A 24,360-nucleotide genomic window follows, 5' to 3' on the forward strand; every position below is an offset into this window, starting at 1 on the left:
ACAAGGCAGGGGCTGGGTATTTTGCAGTGAATGATTCAGCTTCTGACACCCCAAGCCTCTCCACAAGTTAAGGGTGTGAGTCCTGGATGGCGCAACTGCAACAATGCTCAAGAGGTGTGGCACCATCCACAACACCCTGCATGAAGCAATGCATCTGACCGGCACCCCAACCACCAGCTTCAACATACTCTCCCAGTACTGGAGCACTTTGGTGGTCATGTGTACTATCCATAGGATGCAATGCAGGTGCTCGCCTTGACAAACCCAAAATATTCATCACTTACAGGAACAAGAGCAGAAGGTGCATAGAACTACCATCACCCACAACATTCCTCTGCCAGTCACATAGCAATGGACTTGAGTATACTCCTTCACTGTTGCTAGGTCAAAATCCTGGACATTCCACCTAAAAGCACTGGGTTCACTGTACATTCATCCATATACTACAGTACATTCATCCATATACTACAGTACATTCATCCATAGTACATTCATCCATAGACTACCGTGGTTCAAGGAAAGTACCCAATCTCTGACTTTTCCAGGGCAATTAGGGATAGGCATTATGCGCTGGTGTATGATCATGAATAAAAAGCACACTTATACCAGCTATGCTGTACGCTGGTTGATTATAAAGTGCTAAGGAATCACTATGAGACATATGTTATGATTAGCTGTTTTTGTTCCAGCTAATGAAATTGCATAATCAAGAAATTAACAATTTAAGCAGCGTATTCCTGTCATTTTCCTGGTCTGCAGAAAAAAAATTAAACAATTCATTAATTTTTCAACAGAAAAACCCCTAACTTAACAATCAAGGCATGGCTTGTGTGTTAAACAGAAATAACTCTTCTTTTAAGACTAAGATCAGGATATGTGATTGAAGCAATTTTTTTGATAAAGTAGGGCTAAGTTTACTTTCACTTCTCAAACTGTGGCACCTTTTGCAACACAACTACCTTCACACCATCATTGGTAACCATGCCTCCATCCATTGAGAAAGACTGAACTCTAGAATTCTCTCCCTAAACCACTTAGCCCCTGCTCCTCCCCATTCCTGAGGACACATGCTTAAAAACCTACCTCTCTGAACATACATTTGATCATCTGGTGTTTCCTTCTTTAGCTTGATGTCAAACTGAGTCGATTACACTCATGTGAAGTGGCATGTCATGTCTTACTATGTTAAGAGTGCCATATGAAGGAAAGTTATTGGTAGAGGCATGTCTCTGCGTTGGTTTACTCCGGGTGCTCTGGTTTCCTCACACAATCTGAAATACGCGCTTGTTAGGTGCATTGGCCATGCCAAATTCTCCCTCAGTGTACATAAGCAGGCACCGGGTGAGGCGACTAGGGGATTTTCACAGTAACTTCATTGTAATTTTAATGTAAGCCTACTTGTGACACTAATAAATAAACTTTAAATATTAGTATGTCTGAGCAAGAGCCCTAGACAATGATCTAAGATGTCACAAAAACAGAAAATGCTGGGAAATCTCAGCAGGTCTGGCAGCATCTGTGGAGAGAGAATAGAGCTAACGTTTTAAGTCTGGGTGACCCTTTGTCAAAGCTGACAGGTAAGGTGTCAGTTCATTTTAAATGCTTGCTTCTCCAGAGCTGGTGTGATGACTTCTCTCACCTTGGTGAACACAACATTTATTAAGAGCAAAAGGGATCCTAAATTTGTACAAAACATTCAATGTGCATCCATTCCAATTATTTTATTTGTATGAAAGTTCAAAAATAATCAGTTCAGAATTGGAATTGGGCCGGCACAATTTGATTTAATTTGATTTATTATTGTCACATGTATTAGCATACAGTGAAAATTATTGTTTCTTGCGCAATATACATACCATAGAGAAGGAAACGAGAGAGTGCAGAATGTAGTGTTACACTCATAGCTAGGGTGTAGAGAAAGATCAGCTTAATGCAAGGTAGGCCCATTCAAAAGTCTGATGGCAGCAGGGAAGAAACTGTTTTTGAGTCGGTTGGTGCGTGACCTCAGACTTTTGTATCTTTTTCCTGAAGGAAGAAGGTGGAAGAGAGAATGTCCGGCATGTGTGGGGTCCTTAATTATGCTGACTGCTTTGCCGAGGCAGTGGGAAGTGTAGACAGAGTCAATGGATGGGAGGCTGTTTTGCATGATGGATTGGGCTACCTTCACGACCTTTTGTAGTTTCTATCGGTCTTGGGCAGAGCAGAAGCCATACCAAGCAGTGATATAACCAGAAAGAATGCTTTCTATGGTGCATCTGTAAATGTTGGTGAGAGTTGTAGCTGACATGCCAAATCTCCTTCGTCTTCTGAAAAAGTAGGGGCATTGATGTGCTTGCTTATAATGTCAGCATGGGAGGACTAGGACAGGTTGTTGGTGATCTGGACACCTAAAAACTTGAAGCTCTCGACCCTTTCTACTTCGTCCCCATTGATGTTCTCTTCTACACTTCCTGAAGGCAATGACCATCTCCTTCATTTTGTTTATATTGAGGGAGAGATTATTGTTGCTGCACCAATTCACTAGATTCTCTATCTCATTCCTGTACGCTGTCTCGACATTGTTTGAGATCCGACCCACTACGGTGGTGTCGTCAGCAAACTTGAAAATCAAGTTGGAGGGGAATTTGGCCACATAGTCATAGGTGTATCAGGTGTATAGGGGGCTGAGAACACAGCCTTGTGGGGCATTGGTGTTGAGGATGATCGTGGAGGAGGTGTTGTTGCCTACCCTTACTGATTGTGGTCTGTGGGTTAAGAAGTTCAGGATCCAGTCACAGAGGGAGGAGCCAAGGCCCAGGCATCGGAGTTTGGAGATAAGTTTTGTCGGAATAAAGGTTTTGAAGGCTGAGCTATAGTCAACAAATAGGAATCTGACATAGGTGTCTTTGTTATCTAAGTGTTCTAGCGTCGAATGCAGGGCCGGGGAGATGGCGTCTGCTGTGGACCTGTTGCAGTGGTAGGCAAACTGTAATGGATCCAGGCAGACTGGGAGGCTGGAATTGATTCGTGCCATGACTGGCCTTTCGAAGCACTTCATAATGATGGATGTCAGAGCCATTGGACGATAGTCATTAAGGCGCGCTGCTTGGCTTTTCTTTGGCACTGGGATGATGGTCATCTTCTTGAAGCAGATAGGGACCTCAGATTGTTGGGAAGAGAGATTGAAGATGTCTGCGAATACCTCCGCCAGCTGGTCTTCGCAGGATATGAGTGCTCGTTCAGGTACCCCATCCAGGCCAGTCGCTTTCCGTGGGTTGAACCTCGAGAAAGCTGCTCTGACATCTGCAATGGTGATCTCAGCTATAGGTTCATCAAGGCTTCCAGGGTGGACGGCCTGTTCTCACTGACCTCTTGCTCAAAACGGGTGTAGAATGCATTGAACTCATCAGACACAGGTGCGTTGGTGCCAGCGATTTTACATGCCTTCATCTTGTAGCCTGTTACATCTTGCAGACCTTGCCGTAGTCGACGGGGATCTGTGTGGCTAGCCTGGGACTCTAGCTTGGTCCGGTACTGTCTTTTGGTATCTTTGAAGGATCTCCTTAGATCATATCTGGCTTGCTTGTGTAGGTCAGGGTCGCCTGACTTGAACCCCTCAGACCTGGACTTCAGCAAGCAGTGGATATCCCTGTTTATCCATGGTTTCCGGTTGTGAAACACACAGATTTGCTTCTTTGGCACACAGTCTTCTACACACTTACTAATGAAGTCAGTTACCGTAGTGGCATACTCGTTCAGGCTGTCGCACAGTTTTTAAATGCTGACCCGTTCACTGACTCCAAGCAGTCTCCTAGGAGATCAACCGATTCCTCAGACCAACATTGCACAACTTTCTTTGATGGATTCTCCCACTTCAGTTTTTGCTTGTAAGCCAGTAGCAGGAACATAGCCTTGTGGTCTGATTTGGGCGATAGAGCGGTAGGCATGTTTGATATTTGTGTAGCATTGGTCTAGGATGTTTGGGCTTCTGGTGGAACAGGAGACATGTTGGTGGTAACTTGGTAGTACAGTAATGGCACTGTCGCCTCACAGCACCAGGGACCTGGGTTCAATTCTTGCTTGGGTCAATGTCTATGTGGAGTCTGCATGTTCTCCCCATGTCTGTGGGTTTCCTCCAGGTGCTCTGGTTTCCTCCCACAGTCCAAATATGTGCGGGTTAGGTTGATTGGCTATGCTAAATTGCCCATTAGTATCAGGGGGAATAGTAGGGTAAATAGGTGGGGTGACGAGGATAGGGCCTGGGTGGGATTGTTGTCGGTGCAGGCTCGATGGGCCAAATGGCCTCCTTCTGCGCTGTAGGGATTCTATGATTCTACTAGTGAACATATTATTTCCATCTGTTGAAGATTGCTATGTTTAGCTAAATATATTAAGTACGCAGATTGTAAAATGTTTACTAGTAATATAAACCCTTGCAATAAAAACACAAAAGTGTTTTGGCATTTGAGTGTTTGATGTAAAAGCTAGTTATTATGTTTGAAAATATTCCCTGAGATAGGGTGGTTCAATTATTGATCTTAGCAGTAGGAAGGAGTTGGATTAACATCAGTGGAGCTCGCCATTAACCGAAAGACGCTTCAGCATTCTTTTACTTCAACCTTACATGCCAATATTCTGCTCCCCTGCATAGTCTGACTCAGCAGATCTTTCCAACCAGTTCCATGATGAAGTCATCAGTACAGCCTAGTTAAACAAAACATCTCTTTAGCTCACACACTATTCGTTGCCACTTTTATTTTAAACGGGCGAGTCCGAACAATTTTAAATGCAGAAATTGATCATCCAATTAAAGAACCACTGTGAGCAACGCTGTTTAGAAACACCGGCTCGTGTTGTAACAAATTTTATTGCATGAGACACACACTCCAGTGCGTGCAGTACCTTCGCAATTTTATGGACGCTAAATGCTGTCCCATCTCTTACAGATATCCTTTCGATCCCCGCACCTCCTTCAGCCCAAGATTAATCGGCAGTATCGCTACATATGTACAAATGAAAGGCGAATTAATTGTGCTTTTCTGTTCTCCAAGTATTGTCTTTCGGATCAGTTGGGTTAAAAAAAACCCACCGAACCAGATAAACCAGTCTTTAGTTTGCATTGGGGGGGAGGGGGCTCTATAATTTTCTACTTGGACAGGGGAACTTCTATTTTTCTTTCTACAGGAATAAACTGCGAAGGCCTTCCATCTCCGTGGTTACCTTGCGTTCTTGTGACTTTCCACATGCACATTTAGAGGGAGTTTCACCTTCAAGTGAGCTCCAGGAATCTGTTCGATCTTTTGTACTGCATTCCGCAGATTCCTTCCCAGCCAGCATAATGATTTTCTCATGACACAACTCCAGTAATGGAACCGGGTGGCATAGCAACCTTACACTGCTGCCAAAAAAAAGTTCACTTATTGCCATTTACAGGGATTTAAAAGACAAGAAAATCTGAAGTTTTATTTAAGAGATATCGTGCAACGAAGGTGGGATCTGACCGTGATGGGACACTTTAATTAGTATGACATTCTGGATAGGGCACTGTTTACATTGTTGCAGCTAAAAATGTAACACTCAGTTTTCCCGATCCCCACCCCCCTGGAAGGGGGGAGGGGGGTGTGGCTGTGGAAATGGGGATGGCTCCCATGACCAGAAGCTGTGATTGTCAGCTGGGAAATGTAGTTTTCAAACATTAGCTAGGAGGCTGACCCATTCGGATGGCAGGCACTGCTTTTCCTGGTATTAATATTTTTGATTTGATTTATTATTGTCACATGTACTGGGATACCATGAAAAGTATTGTTTTTTTGTGCGCTGTCAGGCAAAACACCATTTATAGAGTACGTAGGGGAGGAGAAAGGAGAGGGTGCAGAATATAGTGTTGCAGTCATAGATAGGGAGTAGAGAAAGATCAGCTTAATATAAGGTAGGTTCATTCAATGTGGGGAGAGATTGGCACTGACCAATGCTCAGCAACACCTCCCCCAGAGTCTCACATCCAGTCCCCAATCCTGCAACGCACCAGAAAACAAAAACTTTCAGGCTTCTGGACTGACATTAGGTTGGGTGCTGGAGATGTTCTTTACTAAGGCAGTGGCCAGGTTTTAGAAAGCATCAAGTGAAGTCAGTGAAGGGGAGAAAAATAGTTGGGGGGCAATTTTTGTTCAAAAACATAAAATGCTGGAGAAACTCAGCAGGTCTGACAACATCTGTGGAGAGAGAATAGAGCAAGCGTTGAAACATGCTGGTCAGTCCAGAAACGTGGAATTTTTTTATTTGTCTGGTAAGTGTGTGGAGCAGAGTTGGGGACTGGATGTGTGACTCTGGGGGAGGTGGGGGTTTCCTTCACTGCTGCTGTCAGTGCCAACCTCTCCACACTTTTGAATGGACCTACCATCTATTAAGCTGATCTTTCTCTACATTCTATCTGTGACTGTAACACTGGAAGCTCCTTTCCTTCTTGTCTATGTACTCTATGAATGGTATGTTTTGCCTGTATAGTTGAAACATTGAAATGTTGGCTGTATTCTCTCTCCACAGATACTGTCAAACCTGCTGAGTTTCTCCAGCATTTCTGTTTTTGTTTTAGCTTCCAGTGTCCACAGTATTTTGCCTTTATCTTAGGCATGGTGGCACATTGTAAACACTTCTGCCACACCGTGCCAGGAACCCAGGTTTGATTCCTGGCTTGAGGTCACTGTCCATGTAGAGTCTGCACATTCTCCCCATGTCTGCATGGGTTTCCTCCAGGTGCCCCGGTTTCCTCCTACAGTCCGAAAGACGTGCTGGTTAGGTGCATTTGCCATGCTAGGTTCTCCCTCAGCGTACCCAAACAGGTGCCGCGGAGTGTGGCGACTAGGGGATTTTCACAGTAACTTAATTACAGTGTTAATGGAAGTCAACTTGTGACACTAATAAATAAACAAACAAGCATTTAAAGTTAAACTTAAAAAACAATAACAGAAAATGCTGGAAAACCTCAACAGATCTGACAGCATCTGTGGAGAGAGAATAGATGTGGAGATGCCGGCGTTGGACTGGGGCAAACGCAGTAAGAAGTCTTACAACACCAGGTTAAAGTCCAACAGGTTTGTTTGGTAGCAAAAGCCACTAGCCACCCACCTGACGAAGGGACAGCCTGTTCGAAAGCTAGTGGCTTTTGCTACCAAATAAACCTGTTGGACTTTAACCTAGTGTTGTTAGCCTTCTTACAGAGAGAATAGAGCCAACGTTTCGAGTCTGGATGATCCTATTATTTGTTTCAGATTCCAGCATGCAGTATAGTGCTTTTATCTTTTAAAAAAAATGTGTTTCAACTACAAATCCCACAATTCTCGTTCACAATTTTCCTCCTTCCCACCCCACACACACACAGGATCGCGTCAGCTCACGTCGCCCACGTCACTGAATAGTTGGATCGGTTGGGAAGTCGGTGAGTTTTTTTTTGTTGGGGGGAAAGTGTGCAGGCGGCGGCTGGGAGAGAGCTGGAGCTGTCACTCAGACATCCCAGGGAGCCGCGGCGCGAGAGACAGTGTCCGGGCTGTGCCGGACTGCACTGGACAAGAGCGGGAGAGTCAGACTCCACACTTCACACGCCAAGTCTGTCTGTCCCACCATCAGCCGAGTGAGGCTTCTCCCGCCCCTCTCTTCCCCCCCCCCCCCTCCCCTTTTCAGGCTTCTTCAACAGGGGATTTGAGGGGGGAAAAATAAACAAGTGAACCTGGGGAAAAGTTACCTCAGACTTTTCTTTCCCTTCACTGGGCTGGGTGTGAGAGGGACCATCCCGGGTTTTATCTTCACCAACATCTGCAGCCCCTGAGCAAAGAAGATGAGTGCCGGCGATATCGTCTACCACGGCTGGCTGAGGAAGTCTCCACCGGAGAAAAAGTTGAGACGTTACGTAAGTTTTTTTTTTTTTAAAAAAAATACACAACTTTGGTATAAATATGTGCAGATTAAACTGGTTTAGGTTTAAACTCTGTGAATGATGCTGCAAGCCAACCCTATTGTGAAAGTTTCATGTTTACCTGCGCAAAATTAATTACTCTTTCCCAAACAATGATCGATTGATTATTCCCCTCGGCAGGACAGGACATTTACTGGATGTCTTAGAGCCAGTACCCTTCACACTGGCACTAAGACATCCAGTAAATGTGTACAGTAACTGCTGGCACTGCTGCTTGTACACTGCACTCTTGTTTAGTATGCTAACTGGGACTCGTTTGGAATTGCTTACTGGACGTGACAATTTTATTGAAAAGCCGAATTGAGCTATTGCCAACACAGGGCAGTGGAGTGTGCAGTAGTTCATTCCAGAGTTTGTAGATTGGGGGGGGGGGGGGAGCAAAGTTATGGAGTCCACAGTCTCTGTAGGAATGTTTTGGCGTTTTATCATTTGAGTGAGGTTAAAGTCACACATGGCTGAGCACAGGTCAGATCGCCGATATATGTTGAGCAGCGATACTTTTCAAGGGGCGGTTTGTGAATTGATAAAACTGTCAAGTTTCCCAGTATGGGGCACACCCATTAACTTGGCTGCTGCTATGATTACATTTGAGGTAGAATGGGTGTTGGTGTTTTCTAATGCAGGTGCAATGCCAAACGACGTGGAAGGATGAAGTGACTGCTTGTAATGGGCGGAAATCTCTTGGGAAGTCACGGGTGCCTTGGCTCCCAGGTGTGGTGTCCTCTCTCCACGCCCCCCCCCCTCCCTGTTGCTGCAGGTCTGGGGAAGGGGGGGGGGGGGGGGGTTGCAGTATTTTGCCAAGAGAATAAAAAAATCTTTTCACCCACCCAGACACTTCTCTTGATTTGAGAAGGATGGGACTAGCCAGACATTGGGAGAAAGATCCCTGGATTCAAAATGTATATTTAAAATAATTTCTGTGGAAATCTGGCAGAGGCTTGTGATGGCCATGAAGGTTTTATAACTTTCTCTGCACTCGAACTCTGTGCTCTGGGATAGCCTAGTTCTCTCATGGAAAGTTGTAATGGCGTTTCATTCCTGGGCAACACCTAACTTATTTTGAAAACCTAACTATTGCAAACTTTGCACACTTCACTCAGCCCGCAGGTTTGAAGAGCCGACGAGCTAATTATTTACCTGCAGCTTGAGAAAATAATTTCTAGTCTCGGGACTTTGACCCTTTTGGGTTTTGGATTGGCTGCTCCAGCTCTGGGTAAAATAATTTAAGGTCGTCTTAAATAAAGACTGCATTTGCATGGCAATCTGAAATTGTTGTGACTTAATACATTGGAAAACCATGGATCTTTGGATATACTTTGGGGATGTACTTGGAGAAATAGAATTCGTTGGTATTCATTTTCCGCAAGAGTTTTACTTGGTTTAATCACAGTTTTATGGTGATGACTATATAAGTGAGAAATGGTTTCACACTCTCGAGTTCAAATTATCGGGTTCATTTTTATTAAGCCCCTCAAGTTTTCTTCCCAGCTCCTTCCTGCCAAATTAGTTACTATGTGGAGATGCCGGCGTTGGACTGGGGTAAACACAGTAAGAAGTTTAACAACACCAGGTTAAAGTCCAACAGGTTTATTTGGTAGCAAAAGCCACACAAGCTTTCGAGGCTCTGAGCCCCTTCTTCAGGTGAGTGGGAATTCTGTTCACAAACAGAACTTATAAAGACACAGACTCAATTTACATGAATAATGGTTGGAATGCGAATACTTACAACTAATCCAGTCTTTAAGAAACAAAACAATGGGAGTGGAGAGAGCATCAAGACAGGCTAAAAAGATGTGTATTGTCTCCAGACAAGACAGCCAGTGAAACTCTGCAGGTCCACGCAACTGTGGGAGTTACAAATAGTGTGACATAAACCCAATATCCAGGTTGAGGCCGTCCTTGTGTGTGCGGAACTTGGCTATCAGTTTCTGCTCAGCGACTCTGCGCTGTCGTGTGTCGCGAAGGCCGCCTTGGAGAACGCTTACCCGAATATCAGAGGCCGAATGCCCGTGACCGCTGAAGTGCTCCCCAACAGGAAGAGAACAGTCTTGCCTGGTGATTGTCGAGCGGTGTTCATTCATCCGTTGTCGCAGCGTCTGCATAGTTTCCCCAATGTACCATGCCTCGGGACATCCTTTCTTGCAGCGTATCAGGTAGACAACGTTGGCCGAGTTGCAAGAGTATGTACCATGTATATACTCTTGCAACTCGGCCAACGTTGTCTACCTGATACGCTGCAAGAAAGGATGTCCCGAGGCATGGTACATTGGGGAAACTATGCAGACGCTGCGACAACGGATGAATGAACACCGCTCGACAATCACCAGGCAAGACTGTTCTCTTCCTGTTGGGGAGCACTTCAGCGGTCACGGGCATTCGGCCTCTGATATTCGGGTAAGCGTTCTCCAAGGCGGCCTTCGCGACACACGACAGCGCAGAGTCGCTGAGCAGAAACTGATAGCCAAGTTCCGCACACACAAGGACGGCCTCAACCTGGATATTGGGTTTATGTCACACTATTTGTAACTCCCACAGTTGCGTGGACCTGCAGAGTTTCACTGGCTGTCTTGTCTGGAGACAATACACATCTTTTTAGCCTGTCTTGATGCTCTCTCCACTCCCATTGTTTTGTTTCTTAAAGACTGGATTAGTTGTAAGTATTCGCATTCCAACCATTATTCATGTAAATTGAGTCTGTGTCTTTATAAGTTCTGTTTGTGAACAGAATTCCCACTCACCTGAAGAAGGGGCTCAGAGCCTCGAAAGCTTGTGTGGCTTTTGCTACCAAATAAACCTGTTGGACTTTAACCTGGTGTTGTTAAACTTCTTACTGAAATTAGTTACTTGCAGGGAATACCCAGAATGGTGGGTGCAGTAAATGTCTTGTTACTGTCGAGACTTTTAAAACTGGTGCCATGCAATTTGTATTTACAGACTATTAAATTGAAGTGTTTGGAAATGAGGATCACTTTCTGCCATTTGGTTTTGCTGGAAAAGAATACACAAAGTGAAAGGATACATTTTGTAAGATCAGTGTCAGAAATCCGATTGCAGCATCTGTCAGCACTTTCATATGTAACAAGCCTCTTACTGCTCTGGTATTAATCAATATTGATAATCAAAATGTAGATCTGAACAAATCTGAATGTAACGTGTGCCATTTCCACTTCAGCAAGATCAAGTACTATGTTCCCATTGTAATTTTGTAATATAACGTCCCATTCTTAAATTGTTATTTACAATATAAATTACAATATTTTTAAGCCTGTCGAAAGAGCATATAGAAGTTTTTCGCCCATGTTGGTTGAGATGGTTTATTTATTCAAGTCCTGCTTTTCATAATGCTAGGGAGAGAAAAGGGTTTGCACGAAGATTGCATTGTTCTCCCTTGCTCTGGGCTTCCCAACTTGGAGAAGAACTTGCGTGTGTGTTGAGTCATTCGCATTTTCAGGCCGCAATAAATCGCTTCACAGCCAATGAATTAGTTTTGAAGTACAGGCAAATGCAAAAGACAACTTGTGAACAGCAAGAACCCAAACATCAGCAAGATAAGTAACCACTTAATCTCATCTTGGTGTTGACTAAAGGATAAATGTTGGCTAGGACCTCAGGAGTACTTCCTCGCTCTTAAAATAATGCCACAGGATCTTCCAAGTTTACCTTAAAAGGTGAATGACAGCTTGGTATAAAGGCACATCCAAAAGATAACAGATACTGCAATGTTATGTTCATTTGGTAGTGTATTGAAATGTCTGCATTCATTATGTACAGAGGCCCCTGGAGTGAGACCTGAATTCTCAACCTCTGACTTGGAGTTGATTGCTACCACTGATCTACACTGGCACCTTAACTTTGGTTCATCAAACCTAATAGCCCAACGTATCTCAACCGATTGCAGCATCTCTTTTTCTTCCCTATTTCCCCCAGCAAACAGTCACAATTTTTAAAAATTCATTTGTGGGACATGGGCATCATTAGCTGGGCCAGCACTTATTGCCCATCCCTAGTTTCCCTTGAACTGAGTGGCTTGCAAGGCCATTTCACAGAGCAGTTGAGAGTCAGCCACATTGCTGTGGCTCTGGAGTCACATGTAGGCCAGATCAGGTAAGGACGGCAGATTTCCTTCCCTAGAACAGTAGTGAACAAGATTAGTTTTTTTCAGACAATTGACAATGGTTTCATGGTCATCAATAGATTCTTAATTCCAGATTTTTTTTTATTGAATTCAAATTCCACCCTCTGCCGTGGCAGGAGTCAAACCCGGGTCCCCAGATCATTTGCTGAGTTTCTCGATTAAGAGTCTAATGATAATACCACTAGGCAGTGGCCTCCCCTAAATTTGCATTTATGTAATGTGTTCCATGTAATAAAATGGCCCTGTTTCCGTGAAAAGATTATCATACAAAATTTTCCACCCAGCTATTTACAGATGTATGGGAATAGCTGGCCCAAAGTTTGGTCAAAGAGGTGGATTTTAAGCAGCATCTTAAAGGCGGGGGAGAGGTTTAGGGAGGGAATTCCTAAACTTAAGATCTACACATCTGAAGGCACTGCCTCCAATGTTGTCAAAAGAAAATCAGGTATGAGCAAGAGCCAGAGTTGGAGGAATGCGTGTAGAGATGGCAACAGTCACAGGTAATGTCTCCCCTTCTATCCATCCATGTAGGGAATGGATTTTGTTTATGTACAACAGTATCAAGGTAATGTGCATCACCTGTAGAAACAAAAAAAATCTCTACTATATATATTTTAAAAATTACCGTAGTTATGGAAGAAGAAAGAATACCATCCCCAGTAGCATGCTCGTCCACAAATTTATCAGATTGACTGATTAAATTTTAAATTTATCTTGATGGTATTTGAACACACAACCACTGGATTTTAAGCACCACCACACTACCGTACATGAGAGAAGCATTAGTTAGTTTTTATCTTGTACTTGTATTTTAATTATTTGTCAGAAGAAAAGTTGAACTGATATTAGCAGCTCAAGACAAGGATCTTTTGTTTCAACTTGACCACCTGAAAATAGAAAGAGTCAAGGAGGTTTGCCTTTTGAATTGTTAGGAAATGTGGAAAAGGCAACTTATTTTTTTCAGCTTGATTGTTTTTACTTAAAAACTGCTGTGAATAGTGAGCTCAAATAGTTATTCACATGAACAAACATAATCATGTAGTGGTAAAGTGTCTGAATTTGGAGAGAGGTTGAATCTTGTGAACTAAAGGGTGAAGGTCAGAGAGACATGACGTTTCCTGTAAATTAAGTGAATATGGAAGGGGAGGAAATGGTGAAGAGAGAATGCAATCCCAGGAGGGTGAATAATCTTTGAGCAGGTTTTTGGGGATGTAGTGGTATTTATTCCACCTACAGTCTTTTATAGATTAAGTATCTTCAAATTGCAAAGTAATAAACCAGTTTACCATTCTTAAAATAAACTGTTGCTCAAATGCATTTAAAATGAATTGGGGAGCAATAATATTTGGAAAATTGCACAGTTTGAAAAGCACCATGAGAAAACTTCAAGAACTTTTACATTTATTATTTGGAGGTCTGGGTTAGGAATCCAGAGCTTTTCTCAAACTCCCTAGAAATGTCCTTGTGTTTTTAATGTGTCAAATGACTTTGTGATTAATCTTTTAATAATTCTACGAAATCAACTATAACAGAATGAGTATTAACTGGCCCAAAAATCCACTCATTAACTCTTTAATAAATTGCTAACTCTTTCAGATTGCCTCTTGCTCGCTGCTTCTTTCCTGCTACTTGCAGCCCCTCCTTATTCACGTCATTCGTCAAATTGCCAATTCCCACCCTCCTGCTTACTGCCTATTCTGCACATTGCTTCCCTCCCGCTTGCTGCCTCTCTCACTCACCACTTCCCTCCTGACCCTCGTGCTTGCCGCTTCCCCCTCCTGAACCCCTGCTCTTTGAGTGAGGGGTCAAGAGAGGAACAGCAAGAAGGAAGAAAGGAGTGAGGGGCTTCGGGAGAAAGGTTAGAGCAGGGAGTGGGAGAGGTTCTGAGAAAAGTGATAGCTTCTGGATCTGGGAACCCACGGGAGTGAAACTTTGCTGTTGATTCCACCTGATTTTTTATGTTAGCCTGGGCTCTCAGCCATTAATTTCCCTTCGTGGGGAGTGTAGCAGTTTGTTGCGTGTGGGCTAGAGTAATAGTTAACCTCATTTAACCATCAGGCTGTGCACAGCTGTAATAATCAAGTGTGTGTCACTTGTTGGACAGTTGTGCGGGCGGCCTGTTGCACAGGCATGCAGCTTGGAGTGAACACGAGTTACAGGGATGAGGAAGGGTGGATGAAGTAATGGAGCAATTTGAACACTCAGGAAAGAATTTTAAATTGGAGCTGTTGCCGGAATGGGTTTGGATGGAGATTGACACACATGGGTGATGGGTATATGGGACTTGGTGTGAGCTAGAATATGGACAGCATAGATTTAGAGCTCAAGTTTAATGAAGGTGCGAGGTGGAGACCAGCCATGAGAGTATTGAAATTATTGAGAATTGACATAGTTGAGTTGAGGTGACGAAGGCATGGGTGAGCAGCAGATGGGCTGAGGCCGAGGTAGAGATGGACAATATTATGGAGGTGGACGTAGGTAGCCTTGATAATGGAGTGGTTATAGGGTCAGAAATCATCCAGGCCTGTGCCTATAAATGCTGCAAAAATGTATTTAAAAGCGTGTACTCTTAAGAAACCATACCTTGAGAAAGCAAAATTATAAAAACAAGAGTTTGGCAATCTTAGAAAAAATAATAAAGGCTCCTGATTATTCCCAAAGATTTGGGAATCTAGTCCAGGCTTTGTAATTGCTTGCAACAATTTTTCTTGTTTCAGAATAGCATTGTGACTTGAACCAATACTATGTTTCTGTTTGCTTTGATTCCAACAAGGCCATCATGACGTGTATGCTTCTTCAGATTCCATTGTCATACATGTGTACACTGAAGTGCCTGCTGGCTTTGTACGGTCTGGCTAGGTTTGGAAATAGAGCAATGTTTTGCAGTGTCAAAGGCAATAAGATCAGAGGTACAAGATGCAGTGTTATATTTTAAACTTTTAATTTCCTTTCAATCAGTCCCTCCTCTGCCGTATCAAACGAATTGGGTAGTTCACCTGCCGTTTAATTTTATTTTTTTACTGAGCACGAGAGGTATGAAATGAGATTAGGAAAACAGAATAGATACTCAACCTCTCGTGGAAGTGGTGGGTGCATAGTAATAATTATTTGTAGTCTGCAGAACATGCTGGAAACTCTGAGCAGGTCAGCCAAGATATTCACATGCCTGTCTGCCACTTGCGTCTCAGTTCTGAAGAAAGGGCCACATTAGAAGCTTTAGCAGATCTCTCCTTCGCACAATCTGTGTGTTCCCAGTAATGTTGGTTATTATTTCACGTTTCCAGCATTTGCTGTATTTTGCTTTCTGATTTTTTTTTTTACATTTTGTAGCTTGATGATCGAAATGTTAGTGTGGGCACTATAAAATCATGATGTAGCAAAAACAAGAGGAAGTTGCTGAAGAGGAAAAGCAAAATTTGCAGCTGGAACATCTTTTAAATGTACGAACACATTCAGATTGAAACTAGATGTGTAATATCCTGCGTTGTTCTGTAAGAGGTAGTGGTGTCTGTTGTGGTTCTCCTGACACTAATATCAGCATTATGTTTACTGCCAATGACAGTCTGATAAAGGGCTTTTAAAACTGATTACACGACTATGTCTCTCTTTGAGTTTCCCTTACCTGCAGTTGTTGCTTTGCTTCTGTTTTATGATCTTTTGGTTTCACTGTCCTTTCCTTTCTAAAAGAGTTTAGAAAGCTACTATGACTGCTCCTCTTGTCCCCACCAGTCCATAAATCCAGAATGTGACTGGCGACATTTTTCCTAATGCAGAATTGATTTACTAAAGTTGGCAAATAAAATTAAGTGGAAAATGTTGTGAAAGTGCTGCAACTGAGGTTATTTAAAATGTGCATAGATGTCCTTATCGGAGTTGTCCTGTTCATTCTGATTAATAGCCAGTCCCACTTACCATTTTGCAAAATATACATTTAATGTTGATTGTGCCCTTTAAGGAAAACCTGGACGCCCTGGCCTTCTGTTTTCAGATCATAAGGTTCAAATCCGGTTTCCCTTGATAAGCTGTATGTTGCCGGCTTCTCGCTATGAGGATTTTGTATGGATTCAGTACTGATCATGGGATTACAGAACAAAACTGTTTCTGGTTTGGTCTAATCAGTAATCTCATTTCAAAACTTCATATGGTGACTGGCATTACTAATGCAAAACAGGTGACACAGGAGCGATAGCCATGCTCTCCTGCATTTGGAACTCTGGCATTTGTTGGGGACAAGAAGAGGGAGCTTGACTTGGGATTGCTTAATGCTGACACTATCTGAAATGCGAAGAGTTCTTGATCAGCACACACAAATATATTTTTTTAGTGGCTGTAAATATGGAGGAGGAACAACACTGAAACATGGGTGTTAGAATTTTAGACGATTGCAAGCTGAATTCAAACTCGGTTTATTATTGGAAGCGAGCATGAGGAATTAGGAATTGATCTTCCTGATTTTGATTTTATTATTGTCACATGTATTAACATACAGTGAAAAGTATTGTTTCTTGTGCGCTATACAGACAAAACATACTGTTCATAGAGAAGGAAACGAGTGAGTGCAGAATGTAGTGTTACAGTCATAGCTAGGGTGTAGAGAAACATCAACTTAATGCAAGATAAGTCCATTCAAAAGTCTGACAGCAGCAGGGAAGAAGCTGTTCTTGAGTCGGTTGGTACGTGACCTCAGACTTTTGTATCTTTTACCCGAAGGAAGAAGGTGGAAGAGAGAATGTCCGGGGTGCGTGGGGTCCTTAATTATGCTGGCTGCTTTGCTGAGGCGGCAGGAAGTGTAGACAGAGTCAGTGGATGGGAGGCTGGTTTGCATGATGGATTGGGCTACATTCACGACCTTTTGTAGTTCCTTGCGGTCTTGGGCAGAGCAGGAGCCATACCAAGCTGTGAAAGAATGCTTTCTACGGTGCATCTGTAAAAGTTGGTGAGGGTTGTAGCTGACATGCCAAAAGTTCAAAGTTCAACACTTCAGCTTTGCAAACACTCTGTTACCCCCTTACTTTCTTCCTTGAAATAGGCTTGTCAGTAAAATCTCACTGCATACAGAATGTGTTGTACATAATAGATTTTGATTTGATTTATTATTGTCACGTGTTAACATACAGTGAAAAGTATTGTTTCTTGCGCGCTATACAGACAAAGCATACCGTTCATAGAGAAGGAAACGAGAGAGTGCAGAGTGTAGTGTTACAACCATAGCTAGGGTGTAGAGAAAGATCAACTTAATGCAAGGTAAGTCCATTCAAAAGTCTGACTTTTGAGATTGGTCTGTAAGAGTGTCCAGAAGTATAATCCATTAGGTTTCTGTCTGTTTGAGTCAGTGCTCAATTCAGTTTTTTTCTGTATATATTGATTAATTAGCATCTCAAATATTGATTTCTGTGCATGCAGGGCAGCACAGTGGTTAACATGCTGCCTCACAGCTCCAGAGACCCAGGTTTGGATTGGGTCATTGTACGGAGTCTGCACATTCTCCCCGTGTCTGTATGGGTTTCCTCCAGGTGCTCCGGTTTCCTCCCAGTCCAAAAGATGTGCAGGTTAGGTGCATTGGCCATGCTAAATTCTCCCTCAGTGTACCCAAAAAGATGCCGGAGTTTGGAGACTCGGGAATTTTCAGAGTAACTTCATTGCATTGTTAATGTAAGCTTACTTGTGACACAAATAAACTTAATAATACTATTTTTCTTTGGATAACTGGCACTGTCTTCTGCAAGTTAGGACCAAGGCTCTGGGGGCATTGGTGTAAATTTACAGGTTGTCCCCTGAACAGAACATTTTGAAAATCTCCGGCAACAATTCACTAACTTCCACGTCAAAGTTCAGCGTTGATTTTTCTTGATGTGGACCAGGGCGCAGCAATTTTAAATGAGAGAATGAAACAAAGTGGCATTTTTTTCCTGTATTTTGTAGCATCAGTCTTGAAACGCCAGAATATCCAGTGCTCATTATCAACATCAAACCACGCAAGTGTTTAACGTGCCATTGCATGAATGCAGGAAATCCCACACAAATTAGTTAAATATTTTATAATCTGATTCACATACTTGTTGCATATTTGTTTAAATCAACGCAACTATTCATTTTCACCAACAGTTATGTTTCTGCATTTTTAGATGCCAAGTTAGAAATTGAAGCGCAAGAATATCACACTTTTCTGATTGTGGTTTGGCTTTGATTGCCTGTTAAGAAGAGATGCAGAAATGTTTCCTCACCCTCCTTATTTTTGCTTATTAATGTCAGTACACAGTGTTAGCATAGAAACATATAAAATGTATGATGCATAGAGGCCATTTGGTTCATCATGAGTGGCCCAGTGGTTAGCACTGCTGCCTCATAGTGCCAGGGACCCAGGTTTGATTCCAGCCCTGGCTGACTGTATGGAGTTTGCATGTTCTCCGTGGGTTTTTGCGTGGGTTTTCCTCCAGGTGCTCCGGTTTCCTCCCACAGTCCAAAAAAGGGGAAGGTTAGGTGATTGGCCAAATTGCTCCTTAGTGTCTGAAGATGTATAGGTTTGGGGATTGGCGGGGTAAATGCGTAGGGTTACGGTGATAAGGCGGGTAGTGAGTCTGGGTAAGATGCTCTGTCGGAAAGTCAGTGCAGACTTGATGGGTCAAATGACTTCCTTCTGCATTGTAGGGATTCAATGATTCTATATTTTTGGTAGCCAGAAAATTGCCTTTGCAGCCTAATCCCATTTTTCTGTTCTTGCTCCCCAGCTCTGTAGGGTACGGCACTTAAAGTGCATATACAAGTATTTTTAAATGCAATGAAGACATCTGCCTCTACTATTTTGTGTTCCAGGCCCCCACTATACTTTGGGTTAAAAGAAATTCTCTTCAGCTCCCCTTTAATTCTTCAACTAAATACTTTAAATCTATGCCCCCTGGTTTTGGCAGGGTAATAGATAATTTCTAACAGTAATAGATCATTTTTATTCACCCTACCAAGGCTGCTCATAACTGTATTTGCCTCCATCAAATCTCCCATCAATATTTTTTGTTCTAAAGAAAGCAACTTGAGCCAATCTAATCTTTTGTCAAAGCTAAAATCCTCCATTCTTGACGACATGCTTGTAAATCTCCTCTCTATACTCTTGTACGATCACATCCTTTCTGTAATGTGATAACCAGAACTGTTTGCAGTACTATAGCTGTGGTGTATCTAGTGTTTCATACAATTCTGACACAATCTCGCTTCTTTTATATTCTCTTCCTCAACCATCAAGGGAAAGTATTCCAAATGCCTTTTTAACAACTTTTATCTCTGCCCTGCTACCTTGAGTGGACTGTGGCCATGCACTCCAAGGGTCCTCAATATTTCTCAGTATCCGTCAGTTATTTTCTTGTCTTTTTGCTCTTCCTGAATGCATTGCATCGCTCCTTTATTTTTTCAGATTCAACTTCACTGGCTACCAGAACAGTCCATTAATATGAAGGAGATTACAATTGATCCCTTTACAATTGATGTGAACTTTTAAAAGTTCTTGTAAAGCATTCTTAAAATGTCTGTGGAATCTGTAATTGTAATCGTAAGAAATGTTAGGGGTTGTCACATCCTATAAATTAATTGAAATATACCATAAACAGCAATGGACTCGGTACTGAGCCCTGAGGAACAATACTGGAAATAGTCTTCTAGTCACAGAAACAGCTGTCGACCATTACCCTTAGCTTTTTGTCACTGGACCAATTTTGGATCAAAATTGCCACTTTCCAATGAATCCCACGGGCTCTCACTTTTCTCACCAATTTGTCATATGGGGGACCTTGTGGATTGCTAAAATCCAATTAGACCACATCATCCATACCACCTTTATCAATTCTCCTTATTACCCCCTCAAAAAATTAATCAAAGTTTGTCAGATATAACCTTTCCTTTGCCTTATCCTACTCTGAATGTTCTTTGAAATCCAGGGGTGCCTAGATTTCAGAGTCCAACCTTTCACCAAGCGGGAATGTATTTGTTCTAAGACTCTCAAACTCCTCCTTGAATACCTCCCACTGCTCTGACACTTATGTACCTTCCAACTTGCTGCTTTCAGTCTAATGTTGCCAAGTCACATAGTAAACATAGTCACACAGTGGCTTAGTAAAATTGTCATTTTCCCAATTCAAAACCTTGTTGACTCTTGGTCTATTTAATCTTTATTCATAGCTACTAAATCTAACTGAATTGTGCTTTCTACCACTGATATTAATCCTATTCACACCTCTACCACTGGCTCAGCTTAATTTTCGAAAACAAAGCCCAGAACTGTCCCATCCTTTGTTGTGCTTGTTTTGTGCTTGCTGAAAGAGTTCTCCTGAATACACTTTCTGTACCCACTATACATTTTACACGGATGTAATCCCAGTTAATATTGGGTTAGTTGAAATCCTCCACTATAGTGCCCTGCTGTTTCTGAACATTCGCAATTTCCCTACATAATTTGTTCTTCTTTCTCCCTCTGTCTGTTTGAGGGTCTATAGTACACTCCCAGCAGTATGATTGCCTGCTTTTGTTCCTCTGGTCAACCCATATGGCTATATTTGATGATCCTTCTATCATATCATCCCTCCTCACAGTTGTGACTGTCTCTTTAACCAACATTGTGACCCCCTCCCAACCTCTCTTTATATCAACCTCTCTATCCAGCCCAAAAACACTATAACCAGGAATGTTGAGCTGCCATCCCTCCTTTTCTTTAAGCTACATTTCAGTAATAGTTGTGATATCATTCTCTAAATGTCTACTTATTGCCCTCAGCTCATCTGCGTTATTCACTAGGCTCCTTACATTAAAGTACATATCATTAATCGTGGTTTTTGTAATCTTACACTAATCACTGAACAACTCATTTTTTTCCTTGACCTTCCATACTTGCTTACATATTCTCTGCCTCCTGTTTCCAGCTTTGCTTCTCTCCCTTCTGAATTTATACGTAGGTTCTGATTCACCTTTCAAGGTGGTTAAAAGCTGCCAGGACAATACCAGCAAATCGATCTGCCATGATTTTGGACCCAGTCCTGTGGAGATGTAACCAATTTGGATGGTACAGGTCCCACCTCCCACAGATCTGGGCCTAACGCCCCAGAAATGTAAAGTTCTCCTTACTGCACCATCCCTCCAGCCATGCATTTAGCTGCACTTTCCTCAGATTTCTGTGCATAGCACCTGGAATAATTTGGAGACTCCTATCTTTTGAGGTCCTACTGTTTAATTTCTTTCTTAGCTCCCGGAAATGTACATGCAGGACCTCATCCCTCTTTCTGTCTTATTTAATTGGTACAGCTATGGACCATGATTTCTGGCTGTTCATCCTTCCCTCTCCCTGCTGTTCATGCAGCCCTTAGCCTTGTAAATGTTCAGCAACAACTCCAGCTGTGGCTCAAGCTCTGAAATCTGGATATTGAGCTTCAACTAATGACAATCGACAATTCCTGCACATATAGTTGTTGTATCCTGGAGTTCCCAGATGGTAAGAGTTTTAACAACACCAGGTTAAAGTCCAACAGGTTTATTTGGTAGCAAACACCATTAGCTTTCGGAGCGCTGCTCCTTTGTCTGGAGTGGAAATCCCAGATGGCACAGGGTATGCATCTGATGGTTCTGAGGTGTCCTGCTATGTGTCTATTTCTTAGACTACTAGCTAAACTTACCAGCAATAGAACTTGAGGTTCACTTAGACATAAGCCTGATTGAAACTTCTGAACTTAAGTTAATAGGTCACAAACTCAATTTCTTGGTTTAACCTATCTAACTTCAAGAAAAAAAAGATACTACTCACCTGCTTTCTACCTGCCTTCCTGTAGTGTTACTACTTGGCTTTTAGTTTCTCTGCTGCTGCTCAGGTCCAAGCTTTGATCATGGCTCTTTCATTGAAAAGTCTTCCTAAGTACCTGTTGCTCCTGTAGGTGGCAGTGTGATTGGTATTTTCAATGTTAAAGGTGTTACTCTGACACAATAGTTGCATTTTCATAGTGAGAGTATATTGTCCTGCACTTATCAGCCTTTGGGTCCCTGGAAATTCCTCAGTCCTTTCTCAAATTTATTTTCATTAGTTGTTTTTTTCCTTCGGTAACTGAATCTCTAATATTCAAAATAAAGGTTTAAACATAAAAAATCAAATGAGGTAATATGTAACCGCCATTAAGTTTATCAATTGAATTGTTTGTTATGCCCTTTTATGTCTTCATTAAAGGATTTATGTCTTTTTATGTCTTCATTAAAGGGGGCGGCACGGTAGCACAGTGGTTAGCACTGCTGCTTCACAGCTCCAGGGTCCTGGGTTCGATTCCCGGCTCGGGTCACTGTCTGTGTGGAGTTTGCACATTCTCCTCGTGTTTGCGTGGGTTTCCTCCGGGTGCTCCGGTTTCCTCCCACAGTCCAAAGATGTGCGGGTTAGGTTGATTGGCCAGGTTAAAAAATTGCCCCTGAGATGTGTTGGTTAGAGGGATTAGCGGGTAAATATGTGGGGGTAGGGCCTGGGTGGGATTGTGGTCGGTGCAGACTCGATGGGCCGAATGGCCTCCTTCTGCACTGTAGGGTTTCTATTCTATTCTATTTCTCAAAAGCCTGGGTTTAAACTTCATATTTTTGCCTACACCCGACAATGCCATTGCCTGCAATGGTTTGTCTTCCTGCTCCTCCTCCATTACCTCTGTTGTCCCTCAAAGATCTATCCTTGAACCCTTCCTATTTGTCATCTACATGCTGCCCTTTGGAGACATCATCTGCATGTTGATACCCAGCTGTACCCCTCTTCAACCTCCCAGTCAGGCTGCTTCTCTGACATTCGGTACTGGATGCTTAAAAATTTCTGCCATCCAAGTTTTGGAAATACTGAAGCTTTCGCTTTGGGTCCAGTTACAAATTTAATTCAATAGCCACTGACTCCATCCATCTCCCTGCCTGCTATTTGAGGCTGAATCAAACTGTTTTCAACTTTAGCATCATTTTGACCTGAGATGAAGCACATCACCAAGACTGCCTATTTTCATCTCCTTAACATCGGCCACTCTGCTGTACCTCAGCTCATCTGTTGCTGAAACCCTCTCTTTTTTTCTTTGTCGCTTCTAGGCTCAACTATACCAGTGAATGCTTGGCCAGCCTGCCACATTCTGCCCACCCCTTAAATTTGATGTAGCCTTAAACTCCGCTGCTCGTCCTAACTCACTGTCCGTCCTAACTCTCACCAAGTCCTGTTCATCTATCACTCCTAATCTGTGTTGACTGCTGGTTAAGCAACACCTCAATTTTAAAATTGTCAACGTTGTTTTCACATTCTAAACCCCCCCTGCCACTAACTCCGTAATTTCCTTCAACCTTCCAAACCTCCAGGATATCTGTGTTCGTCCAATTTTAGCTTCTTGAGCAACTGGGTTTTAATCAAACTGCAATTGGTGGTTGTGCCTCGAGCTGCCGGGGCCCTGACCTCTGGAATTCACTTTCTAAACCACTCTGCCTCTCTTTGCCTCATTTCTCCCCTTAAGATGCTTCTTAAAACCTACCTCTTAGGCCAAGCTTAGGAGCCTAGCATCTTTTTCAGTTCAGCGTCTAATTTTGTTTGCTGCAAAGCCCTTTGTTGGAATGTACTATGTCAAAGGCTCTGTATAGCGTGCTTCATGTAGATGGTGCAGTCTGAGTATGTAGTGTACCTACATACCAGGATGTACAATACTATTCAATTAGCTTTGTTGATTATCATTTCTGTCCTCAAGCTTCCTGCATGTTTTACCCACTTCAAAGAATTTTGAAACACAAGAATATAAATTTAAAAAGCTTTAATGAGATAACATTTATAATGTGTTCAAAAGTAAGAGGCTGTGTGCAATGGAGAGACCTGTTGTGGCTTTTGTTTCATGTTTTAAAAGTCAATAAATCAATAAATCTGCACCAGAGACAGAGACAGTGGAGTCAGAGAGATTCATTTAACATTTAATTTACAAAAAAAAGTGAATCTTGAAACCAACTAATTATTTCCATGTCCATTTTGTTAACTGAAAAGCCCAGTGCAATAATCTCTAACATTTCTGAGATGTGGGATGATCGGCACAAAAAGAGATTCTTTCATTGTTCTAAATTGATTTTGTTGAAGATTAATTTTGAAAGCAAACAAGGTCTCGTAAAAATAGAAATAAAGCATGGAAGGGAATGAGGAGGCTTCTGACTTCTAGGGAGCAAATGGGCAAGGTGGAACAAGAACATGAATAGGTAGTTCCAAGGGGTTGGGGAAATTATTGGAATGAGGGGGTTTTGCCACGTGGGATGGATAATCTGAATGTAG

General features: G+C 42.5%; 1 protein-coding gene across 4 annotated transcripts in view; it reads left to right on the forward strand.

Annotated features, from left to right (window-relative positions):
- The first annotated feature begins 7,376 nt into the window (after positions 1-7,376).
- gab1 (GRB2-associated binding protein 1) overlaps positions 7,377-24,360 on the forward strand; it is a 218,534-nt gene continuing 201,550 nt past the window's right edge. For 3 of the 4 annotated variants that reach the window (XM_078210911.1, XM_078210920.1, XM_078210938.1), the window contains exon 1: positions 7,377-7,882. In XM_078210911.1, the coding sequence (XP_078067037.1) occupies positions 7,811-7,882 (72 nt within the window). In that variant the 5' untranslated portion in view covers positions 7,377-7,810. The remainder of the gene's footprint in view (positions 7,883-24,360) is intronic. The other variant, XM_078210929.1, reaches the window with a different exon arrangement.

Source organism: Mustelus asterias, chromosome 1 (assembly GCF_964213995.1).
Source record: "Mustelus asterias chromosome 1, sMusAst1.hap1.1, whole genome shotgun sequence".
Classification (NCBI taxonomy): Eukaryota; Metazoa; Chordata; class Chondrichthyes; order Carcharhiniformes; family Triakidae; genus Mustelus; species Mustelus asterias.